This window comes from Triticum urartu, chromosome 2A, assembly GCF_056163025.1.
Source record: "Triticum urartu cultivar PI428250 chromosome 2A, HENAU_Tu73, whole genome shotgun sequence".
NCBI lineage: Eukaryota > Viridiplantae > Streptophyta > Magnoliopsida > Poales > Poaceae > Triticum > Triticum urartu.
The window spans coordinates 460447376-460459844 of NC_141874.1; the positions used below are offsets into that span (position 1 = coordinate 460447376).

A 12469-nucleotide genomic window follows, 5' to 3' on the forward strand; every position below is an offset into this window, starting at 1 on the left:
AATCTGGCAAATGGATAACAAAACTGCAATCCTTAATGGATTTCTTAAAAAAGAGTTGTATATGATGCAACCAGAAGGTTTTGTCAAATCCTAAAGGTGCTAACAAAATATGTAAGCTCCAGCAATCCATCTATGGACTGGTACAAGTATCTCGGAGTTGGAATATACACTTTGATAAGTTGATCAAAGCATATAGTTTTATACAGACTTGCGGTGAAGCCTGTATTTACAAGAAAGTGAGTGGGAGCACTACAACATTTCTGATAAGTATATGTATGACATATTGTTGATCAGAAATAATGTAGAATTATTCTGTAAAGCACAAAGGAGTGTTTGAAAGGAGTTTTTTCAAAGAAAGACCTCGGTGAAGCTGCTTACATATTGAGCATCAAGATCTATAGAGATAGATCAAGACGCTTGATAAGTTTTTTCAATGAGTACATACCTTGACAAGATTTTGAAGTAAGTTCTAAATGGAACAGTCAAAGAAAGAGTTCTTGCCTGTGTTACAAGGTGTGAAATTGAGTAAGACCCAAAGCCCGACCACGGCAGAAGATAGAAAGAGAATGAAAGTCATTCCCTATGCCTCAGCCATAGGTTCTATAAAGTATGCCATGCTATGTACCAGACCTATTGTATACCCTACACTGATTTTGACAAGGGAGTACAATAGTGATCTAGGAGTAGATCACTGGACAGCGGTCAAAATTATCCTTAGTCGAATAAGGATATGTTTCTCGATTATGGAGGTGACAAAAGGTTCGTCGTAAAAGGGTTACGTCGATACAAGTTTTGGCACTGATCCGGATGTCTCTAAGTCTTCATCTGGATACATATTAAAAGTGGGAGCAATTAGCTAAAGTAGCTCCGTGCAGAGCATTGTAGGCATAGAAATTTGCAAAATACTTATGGATCTGAATATGGCAGACCCGTTGACTAAACTTCTCTCACAAGCAAAACATGATCACACCTTAGTACTCTTTGGGTGTTAATCACATAGCGATGTGAACTAGATTATTGACTCTAGTAAACCCTTTGAGTGTTGGTCACATAACGATGTGAACTATGGGTGTTAATCACATGATGATGTGAACTATTGGTGTTAAATCACATGGTGATGTGAACTAGATTATTGACTGTAGTGCAAGTGGGAGACTGAAGGAAATATGCCCTAGAGGCAATAATAAAGTTATTATTTATTTCCTTATTTCATGATAAATGTTTATTATTCATGCTAGAATTGTATTAACCGGAAACATGATACATGTGTGAATACATAGACAAACAGAGTGTCACTAGTATGCCTCTACTTGACTAGCTCGTTGATCAAAGATGGTTATGTTTCCTAGCCATAGACATGAGTTGTCATTTGATTAACGGGATCACATCATTAGATGAATGATCTGATTGACATGACCCATTCCATTAGCTTAGCACCCGATCGTTTAGTATGTTGCTATTGCTTTCTTCATGACTTATACATGTTCCTATGACTATGAGATTATGCAACTCCTGTTTGTCGGAGGAACACTTTGTGTGCTACCAAACTTCACAACGTAACTGGGTGATTATAAAGGAGCTCTACAGGTGTCTCCAAAGGTACATGTTGGGTTGGCGTATTTCGAGATTAGGATTTGTCACTCCGATTGTCGGAGAGGGATCTCTGGGCCCTCCCGGTAATGCACATCACATAAGCCTTGCAAGCATTGCAACTAATGAGTTAGTTGCGAGATGATGTATTACGGAACGAGTAAAGAGACTTGCCGGTAACGATATTGAACTAGGTATTGAGACACCGACGATCGAATCTCGGGCAAGTAACATACCGAAGACAAAGGGAACAGCGTATGTTGTTATGCGGTCTGACCGATAAAGATCTTCATAGAATATGTAGGAGCCAATATGAGCATCCAGTTTCCGCTATTGGTTATTGATCGGAGACGTGTCTCGGTCATGTATACATTGTTCTCGAACCGTAGGGTCCGCACGCTTAAGGTTTCGATGACAGTTATAGTATGAGTTTATGAGTTTTGATGTACCGAAGGAGTTCGGAGTCCCGGATGAGATCGGGGACATGACGAGGAGTCTCGAAATGGTCGAGACATAAAGATCGATATATTAGACGACTATATTCGGACTTCAGAAAGGTTCCGAGTGATTTGGGTATTTTTCGGAGTACCGGAGAGTTACGGGAATTCGCCGGGGAGTATATGGGCCTTATTGGGCCATACGGGAATAGAGGAGAGAGGCCAAAAGGAAGGAGGCCTACGCCCCCCTCTGGTCCGAATTGGACAAGGAGCGCAGCCCCCTTTTCCTTCTTCCTCTCCCCCTCTTTCCCCTTCTCCTACTCCAACAAGGAAGGAGGGAGTCCTACTCCCGGAGGGAGTAGGACTCCCCTTGGCGCGCCCCCTCCCCCCTTGCTCCTTTATATACGGGGGCAGGGGGGCACCTCTAGACACACAAGTTGATCTTCGTAATCGTTCCTTAGCCGTGTGCGGTGCCTCCCTCCACCATATTCCACCTCGGTCATATTGTAGCGGTGCTTAGGCGAAGCCCTGCGATGGTAGAACATCAAGAGCGTCACCACGCCGTCGTGCTGACGGAACTCCTCCCCGATGCTTTGCTGGATCGGAGCCCGGGGATCGTCATCGAGCTGAACGTGTGCCAAGGACTCGAAGGTGCCGGAGTAATGGTGCTTGGATCGGTCGGATCGTGAAGACGTACGACTACATCAACCGCGTTGATATAACGCTTCCGCTTTTGGTCTACGAGGGTACGTGGACAACACTCTCCCCTCTCGTTGCTATGCATCACCATGATCTTGCGTGTGCGTAGGAAAATTTTGAAATTACTACGTTCCCCAACAGTTTGAGGCCTGCAGGTTCCGTTTTGAGAGTAGGAAGAGTAATTTCGAGGCTCATCTGCTAGCTAGATATGCTATTTCCCTTGATTTTGGTCGCCATGTGTGGTTTGGCACCCCACATGACCTTGTAACTATCCCCCTGAACATTCTGGGTTAATATATATGAGGGGGTTTTTACCTAAAAAAAACATGTGACTGCGAATTGTTGACTACGGGCTGCTCAGTCCAGTACGGGCTGCTCTAGCATATTGTTGACCAAGCCTTTGTATGTGGAAAAGAAAAATGTGGAAGATGCTAAAAAAAAGCCTTTGTATGTGGCTAAAAGATAGCATTCTCACACATATTTGCATGCAATAATTAGTTACTATAAGTGCAACCCCTCAAAAAAAAAGTTACTATATGTGCAATCTCACACATGTATACTTATTTATATAGACATGCAGACAATACATGTATACACACACATGTACATATAGATATACATACATATATATCATTTTGAAGGGAGAGAAGAGTGTATTTAAACCCATATTTCTAACTCATTTATCTCTAGTAAAATCATCACACTAGACAGCTTACTATTAGAATTATTTCGGTAAGTTACACATGCCATACTGAATATTCAAAATATTCTTATGAAAGCAACAAAACTTCGGACTCGAATTGGGGACCAATCGTTCTGATAAAGGCACCGCACAAACATTCTTCACCTTTAAGCTGCTACCGACAATAACAATAAAATATGTCTCACAAAATATTAGATTAGAGATGAAGAAAATTGCACTATTAGATTGTAAATACGAAAGAATAAGCATATAATAGCGGATTTTTTGCAGAAAAGTGAAGTGTCCTAAGAAGAAATGAATTAGTGGCTTTTGTATTACCATTCAAGAATAAATAAAATAAAACAATAAAATAATATTAAAATAATAAAGTTTTCTAAGTAAAAATGAATTAGTGGAATTGGTATTACCCTTTCAGTAGAAAGAAAAATGAAATAAAAACTAAAACCAAAACAAAGTAATGAACTTTTCTAAAAAAGAATGAATTAGTGGCATTGTTATTACCCTTTCAGAAGAAACACAATGAAAAATAAGTAAAGCAAAAGTAAAATAATGAAGTTTTCTAAGCAACAATAAATTAGTGGCATTGACACTACCTTTTCTAAAGGAAAAAAAAATCAAGTTTTTTTAAGAAAGGGTGAACTAGCTGCATTGACATTACCCTTAAAAAAGAAATAAAATGAACAAAAACTAAATCCAAAAAGAAAAAACCTACACACAATTTACACAGGAATTGCGCTTTGTTATAATATGCAAGTAAAAACATATAATAGTGGATTGTGTTTTTTAAATGAAGTTCTCTAAAGAAATAATGAATTAGTGTCATTGGTATTCGATCCATGGCGTCTCTACTTGTACAAATGAGAATAATGAAGTTTCCTAAGAAAAAATCAATTACTGGTAATGGAACTACCTTTTAAGAAAGAAAAATGTCAAATTTACACACAATTTACCCCAAAACTATGCTTTTTACAATATGAAAGAATAAACGAATAATTGTAAAATATTCACATAAAGAAAGTTTCCTAAGAAGGAATGAATTAATGTAATTGGTATTACCCTTCAAGAAAAATAAAAATAAATAAAAATAAAACATAATCAAAATAACCAAGTTTTCTAAGGAATACCGAATTAGTTTCATCGGTATTACCATTTAAGAAGAAAGAAAGGAAAAAATACAAATAATGGCAAAATTTGCACACATTTTGCACAGAAATTGTGCTTTTAAATAACATGCAAAATAATTATATAATAGTAAAATTTTGAAAAAAAAGTTTTCTAATTAGGAATGAATTAGTTTTATTGGTATTACCCTTAAAGAAGAAATAAAATGAAATAAAACTGAAAAAAAAATCAAAACATTGAAGTTCTAAAAGAAAGAATGAATTAGCGTCATTGGTTTACCCTTTACCAAGAAATAAAATAATAAATAAAAAAATTAAAAAATTGTGAACAATTAATATAGAAATTGTGTATTTTGATAATATGCAAGAATAAGAATATAATAGTGCAATTTCCATGAAAAAGGAAGTATCCTAAAAGATATGAATTTGTGACATTGGTGTTATCATTAAAGAAGAGATGAAATAAAATAAAACAAAAATAATTAAAACACCAAAGTTTCCAAGAAATAGAGCATTACTGGCATTGGTATTACTCTTTAAGAAAAAAGTAAATAAAATGAAAACAATAAGGTTTTCCAAGGAAGAATGAATGAGTGGCATTGGTATTACCCTTTAAGAAGAAAGATAATAAAATAAAACTAAATCAAAATCAAAATAATAAACTTTTGTAAAGAAGAATGAACATTGGTATTACCTTTTAAGAAACAATAAACTAAAAAAACAATGACAAAATTTGCACATAATATATTTAAAAATTGCAGTTTTCTATAATATGCAGAAATAAGTATACGATTGTGGATTAAAAAAAGGAATTTCCTAAGAAAGAATGAAGTAGTGGCATTGATATTACCCTTAAAATGAATGAAAATAAAAATAATAACCGAATAAAAATAAAAATAATGAAGTTGTATAAAGAAAATTGAATTAGTGACATCGACAATACCCTTTAAGAAAAAGAAAAGGAAATAAAACTAAATAAAAATTTAAATAAGAAAGTTATATAAGAAACAATGAATTAGTACCATTGGTATTTCACTTTAGAATAAATATAATGAAAAAAATTAAAAAAATTATGCACAACTTGACACTAAAATTGTACTTTTGTAGTATGCAAACAACAATCATGTAATAGTGCAATTTTCGCACATATCACATATTATATTGTGTGTACATTTATTTACACTTACCCAACATCCCAAAAATATGTACAAAAGAAGAAAAAATATGAAGAAAAACAAATAACAAAAGAAGAACACATAAAAACAGAAAGAAAAAAAGAAAGGGAAAGAGGTGGGCTGGGTGGTACACCTAATGGGCTTCAACCCAGTGGAATACCAACTGAGCTGAATATGTGGTCAGTCCAAACAGCTCACAAAACAATTCAGAAATAAAAATCAGCATGAATCTCAGAACAAGAATCAATGGCCAAGAAATTGACTGACCCATGTTTAAAATTCAGGCGACTTCCATATAGCTAAAGTGTTTAATATTACGTACTCCCTTCATTCCTAAATATTTGTCTTTCTAGAGATTTAAACAAGTGACTACATACGGAGTAAAATGAGTGAATCTACACTCTAAAATATGTAGTCCACTTGAAATCTCTAAAAAAAATATATTTAGGAACAGAGAGAGTACTAGCTTATGCTGTATTTTGGCCTTTTGCAAACACCACGATGGTTGGGGGCATTGATGATCTTTCAGGACTTGAACAGAGACATATGCAACAAATGAGGTACTCGACGTATCGTTGTATAGCCGTGTCTCAGTCCATGTATCATATCGTATGGGTGCGTCACAGGGTGTTAGTGAAGTATAGGATTAGCAAAGAGTCTAGGAGATGAAAGGTGTATGCATGTAATCTATTCAGCTTCTAAAAGCGTCTATTCAGCTATGCAACATTAAGTGCGCGAGTTTAAACATCGTTCAAATTACGCCACTATTCACAGTAAAATCTGTTATTTTTAGTCCTCTCCGAATAAATTGTTGATGGGTGGTCACCACACTTTACCGAAGACCACCTCTGTGCCCTTCCAAGCTATGCTGCGGTCTGCAGTTTACACGACACACATCCCATGTTATCACCGGTGCGCTCTGCCCGGCTTCAAGGACCTCATCAGCACATTATCACTTTACAGTGATCATGAAGCCCTTTGTGTCGCCATCTCTTTGCCAGGAGCAGTGGTTGATCCGTCACCTCAAGCTTGTGCATTCATGGGACTCACTCAACTTGGGATTCTCTTCATACGGTTCCTGATTAACCAATCGAGGGCTACCGGTTCAGTTCCCACGTCCACTGGTTAGCTCATGGTCTTGCTTGTCTCCATGTGGGTTAGCTAGCCTCTCGAGGGCTTGCTTGAACCTGCATCGCACATGCTACATGGGCCCCGTGGGCCGACACATTGTTTGGTGCAAAGCTCATGCACCAGCACATGCGTGGCGGGCCTGCGGGTGGTCACCGCGGTTTCCTCTGTTCATCGTCAAGCGAATCCTGCACCTCTCGCCACACTGATTACATGCCATGTCGCTCTCATCAGCAGCGTACATTGCTATCTTTTCTTTTTATTCGCTTGCACTAAAATGCTGCCCTCATTGTTCCGAAAATCCGTAGCTGATCACGAGCTCATCCGCTCCTGAATGAACATTAAATCCAAATAAAATAGTAAAAATATTTTTTAATCTGAATTTTGCACATTATATACGAACAAGTTTTATATGTGCGTGCAAAATTGATAATGTGACATTGGGGGAGCTCCCGGCAGAAAAAAAGAAGAAAATTTTGAACCTCCCACAAAATTCCAAGTCTTGTTTTTTTTTCTGTCCACAGCTCCTCTGATGTCATATCACCATAAAATTGCAGAAGCCAAGAAAAGTTGCGCATTTTTGGTGCCAAAAAAGTTCAAATATTTTTTTAAAATTATTTTTACTATTTTTTATTTTACTGATGGTCCCTGTACGCTGCCCTCGGATTGTTCTTGCATGTTAAAACGTACATCGCCGCTCTGGAAGATGTACTTTCGGAAGCCTCCTGTGAAATGGGATATATACAAATCATGTCGTCCCCTTGACCATGAGAGCCGCATCTGTGCTTCACTATGCAGCATCATGCATCGATGTATGTATCTGTTCATGTCAATCTGAATCCAGTCTTTTTCAGCTTCTTCTTTGTTTCTTTTCCTTTGTCTTTTCAGGGGTTGTAGGCGGATAGCTCCATGCTAGTGAGTGATCATCTGTTTGCTTCTGTGTGGAGAATTCCTAGTTTTGGATCATATGAGTTGTCATGGTTCCCTTGAATATATATTCCTTATTGTTCATGATCACTGATTCTGGACTTACATGGAAGGGCTGACACGGAGAATCTAACTGTATCGTCGTATACCTTGGCGATGAACAGTTCCATTTCCATTTTTTTTGCAGGGTAAGAAATTAACACAGCGTTTCAAGAATCGGTTGATGGTGATTATACTGAAACTGCTGTTATGTTTTCCATTCCAACATGAATGAAATATTAACCTCCTTTTCGAAGAAAAAAACATGTAGTATTAAAGGATGGCGCTATATCGGTGAAAATTTTCAGTTGGTGACAACTTGAAACTCTCCTGTTCAGGTACCGAATAACCATGCAATTCTTCCATACACATATGAGAATGCAGTTCTTGATTCATCAAACACATCTTCATTGGCAAAAGAAGTACATCAAACCCAAATTATATTTTAAGCTCAAATTCAATTTGTCTTTTCTCCTTCTGTTTTCGACATTTAATTTGCTGCACGATCACAAAAGTTTGCGAAGTGTGTTAAAGTAAGGTTTTGTACTCTTATAGTCAGCATAACTGTGTGCAGTCATTTAACAAAAGGAAAGAAGGCCATCCTAGACCCTGAACTATGATGCTCTGTTTGACTCTGAACCATGGAATCGGTCGTGTACCAATTTGAAGTTTTGAACACCACTTAATTAAAAAAATAACCGGGTTTTGGATGGTTTTGACTAAGGAGTGTAGACTGTCTTGTTCTATAATACGTAGTAGTTTTCCCCCCCTTGAGATGGATAATATAGTTAGCCTTGTGGAGAAACTTGCACTGCATCAATGATAAGGACAATAATGTTGTCATGCCTGGGGGAATGATTCAGCAATCTTTGTAGAGAAAAGATGGCCGGCCGGGGTGAAAAAGTAGCAAGAGAAATATAACATGGATGTGATTTTACAGTAGCATTTCATGATGTTTTCCTGACGTTACGCTGCGGTACCTTCTGAAAAAAGTTTGTATCCCTGGCTTGTAGGGGAGGAGCCTGTGCAATGAACACCGGTAACTTTTGTCTGGGGCTCCTTTTGCCTGGGAGCTGCTTGGTCCAGGGAGAAGATGTGCTCATGGTGGATGACCTAGCGATGACAGCTGAGAGATTCAAGTACACACCTAGCCAGCTAGCTAGTTCAGTTGCTCTATTCTCATGTGCAAATTAAATTAGTCTTACAAGCAAGAAAAATGCCAACCATGATAAATATTTTCCTCCCTTTTTTGAGAAGAAATATTTTCCTCCCTTGAAATCACATGCTGCAAGCTTATCCATACTTCCATAATCGACCAAGGTGAGGGAGCAGATCACTGGAAATGCAGAGGTTAAGATGATCAAAGATCAAAGCTAGCATACGCTCCTGATTCCAACAAGAATTCATATGATTCAGTTAAAAAAAAGAATTCATATGATTTATTCGATCCAGGCATTGGCTGGCTGCCACTGCCTGCAGGCTCATCTGCATTCGTACAGGAATTTACGGCACTTTTATTTCTCTCTGAAACCATGGGGCTCATCCGTCGTGGTCACCGTATTTTTCGGATCGGTGACGATGACTGAACGGCGTCGGCTGTGCAGGCAGGGTACAATCCCTGCAGCGCCCTGCAACTCCCATCCTTTACCTGGCACTGTTCGGGCAGGCTACCTGGTCGCCTCCTGCAAACCTGTATCTGTATCTGTATATACACATGTATATATATTGGTGTCAAAGCCCGGCGCGTCAGCTTGCGTTTTGCTGACATAAACAAACATAACCCAACAAACACAACTGCAGTCTCTCTGTGTATGGCATCATTCTGCTTTTCTCCCCACTGTTGAGCCATTATGAGTAGCCATACACGCAGCGCAGTGAACAATTTAAGGTGCCTGAGACCAGTTTGCATGCTGACCAGGATGAAATCTGGCTTCTTGCCTGATCTTCCTTGTTCATCTAGGAGAAGGAGAGGCAGTCCACTAGCATGCATGTCCAAAGGAGCTGAAATCATCCAAACTTGATGGCCAATATTAATTTTTTGTCAGACCTACTGCTGTCACCGCACTAGCTCAACAGTACAGTACAGAGGGATCCGTCCAACCTCTGTCTAGCAAAGAGAGAAAATATACTCTTTAATTCAGTTAATCTGCTTTTCTTGGCATTATATACAATTAGTTTGGTTTCTGAACTCATCAGTTGTTTACTCCCTTGTTTCTTTATTATAAGGCAGTCTGCTGCGATTAAGCATGCGCCCTCATTCCATAATAAAAAACTAATTAAGCATGTACACCCGATGTATAGAGTAAGGAGGAATAACCGCTTCCTTGCTGCATGCATCAACCAGATGATTATCGTCTCAAACAGAAGGTGACTGGCACTCACAAGACAGGAGATACGAGAGATAGAAAGATAGAGAGAGAGAGAGAGAGAGAGTTACAGCTAGCAATGGCGAGCAGGAAGCATCGATCTCCGACCGACCATGTCGACCTAATTAAGGATGGAAGCGCTGCATGCAGGCGTGGCAGGTGATCTCGAGCGCGGCGGCGGACGCGGCGGAGCCGAGCCGCCTGGCGGCGATCTGCTTCATCCGCTCCACCCGCTCCACCTCCTCGCGGGCACGCTCCCAGATCATCCTGGCGCGCGCGAACTCCCTCTCGGCGAGCTCCAGCTCCCGCTTGGCCAGCTCCCGGACGCGCTCCGCGTAGGCGCGCTCCGCCGACGCCATCCGCGCCTGCTCCGCCGTCTGCTGCTTCACGGCGCCGACGTCCACCGTCACCTGCTGCTGCTGCAGCTGCCTCGCCGTCGCAGCGCTGGCGGCCACAGTCGCCGCCGCTCTCCTGCTCTCGTTCGCCGGTGGAGTCGGCGGCGCCGGCCGTGGCAGCTGCAGCTGCTGCTGCCTCGGCCCAATGCTCATGGACAGGTCGAGGTCCAGCTGCTGGTGGTCGGTGGCGGCGCTGGCCGGCGCTTCCCGGAGCACCCGAGCAGCGGCTGCGGGGAGCAGCAGCTGGAGCCCCCTCTCCCCTTGCTCCTCCATGGAAGATCGAGGCCAAGCAGCGAGGTATACCTCCCTCTCTCCCGCCTGCTTCCCCGCGTTGTGCTTTGGCTTGTTAGCCTAGCTTAGTTAGGTGTTATGCGTTACGCTGCGTATGGGATTACTATATATGGGTGTTTATACATCCTCCGATCGAGCGAGCGAGCGAAAGCAAGGAGCATCTAGGCAGCGTGCGCTTTTACCGGAACGCCCCTGGCGTCATCTGCAGCACTAGGCACGGCAGTGTGGCTTTGTGCACTCTGCGCATGGGGGGGACATATGTTTGTCCGTGCCACGAGGAGAGGACGTAGTACCCCTCCCTCCCTCCCTCGCCCTCCTCGGTTTCAGCCCGCAGCAGCTGCCTTGTGTGGACCACAAGGAAATACCACATCTCTCGTCGATGCAATGCAGGCAGCTGCGTCTCTGTCTGCAAACCCTCTTGTATCTCCTGGACGCAATTCAGAATTTTCTTCTTTCGGTTTGCCATGCGTACGGCGATACGAGTAGGGGTACCACGTACTAGACGCCACCCGCGGGGAGGTTTGGTTTGGTGGCCTCAAGGAAGGAAGGCAGGGAAGGGATCGATGCCGCCGGCCAAATCTGCGATGGGGCATAGGGAGGGAGCTCAGGACGTTCTTTCATGGCTGCTTTTGTTCCACATGCTGCATGCCTCGCGCTTTACGGGTTGGCAACGCCACAATAATTCTCGACGTGCATGCACATGTTTAGTTTTCTTTCATGGGGCGCGTCCACGCCTTTATGGTAGGCCTGCCTCTGTCCGCTCTGTAAAAATGAAAAGAACAAAGGGATCCATCGAAAAAGAAGGGTGCAAAAACTATTCGCCTACACCCGATCGGGCTTCTTCGTTGGACCTTCGCTTAATCCCGCTTTTCTCTTTTGCAGCTCTGCTTACTGCCTTGCGTATTGGGATCGTTAATCAATGCCTGGATTGTTATTGTCTTATTGACTCCATCCTCATCACCTTTAAAAAGAACTAGCTACAAGACAACAGGACGTCCCGACTTCCCTGTAGCCCCGCGGACGCCCACGGAGAAACCCTAGCTGCCGCCAGAGGCAGGTCACCTCCCGTCCCTCCTTCCCACGCCGCCGCCCGAGGGCGCAACCGGGCATTGCTTGCACCGTGCTGGTGGTGGCGGGATTCTTCCGTTCCCCCGACAAGGAGATCACGACGCCAATCTTCACCCTGACAGTCATCGTACCGGGGGTAGAGTGGTGTTGATCTGATCATGCGCGGGCGGATTTCTGCTTGGTGCGGCGCCCCGATGGTGGCGGTTGTGCAGTTTCGTGGTATGAGCGACGTGGCTCGGCCATACTCCTTCAATATTTTCAGTGAGCGTGGTAGTTTTAGTCACCTCAGATGTAGTCCGATATCAGAGCTTTTTTTTTGCGATGGAAACAGGGTGTTCCAAACTTACAGAATTACAATTCTTAGCAACAAGTTCAGAAATAAAAGAAGGGGATTGGTTAAGCCAGCACGCAGTGCTATCCCCAGATCTACCATAATTTGCTAAGCAATGTGCAACTTTGTTTTGATCACGAGAAACTTGAACACGAACAAACACCCTATTCTCTAGTAAACCTTTGATTTCAGCCAAGAG

At 41.7% G+C, this 12469-nt stretch overlaps 1 protein-coding gene across 1 annotated transcript; it reads right to left on the reverse strand.

The window, feature by feature from the left end:
- Positions 1–10117: 10117 nt before the first annotated feature.
- On the reverse strand, positions 10118–11089 carry LOC125537786 (SHOOT GRAVITROPISM-like protein). The gene has a single exon (XM_048701095.2). The coding sequence runs from the start codon at positions 10851–10853 to the stop codon at positions 10311–10313; it is 543 nt and encodes a 180-aa protein (XP_048557052.1). The 5' UTR covers positions 10854–11089; the 3' UTR covers positions 10118–10310.
- Positions 11090–12469: the final 1380 nt, after the last annotated feature.

Excerpts from the sequence above, each read along its gene's own strand:
- LOC125537786 (XM_048701095.2), bottom strand. The coding sequence starts at position 10,853 with ATGGAGGAGCAAGGGGAGAGGGGGCTCCAGCTGCTGCTCCCCGCAGCC.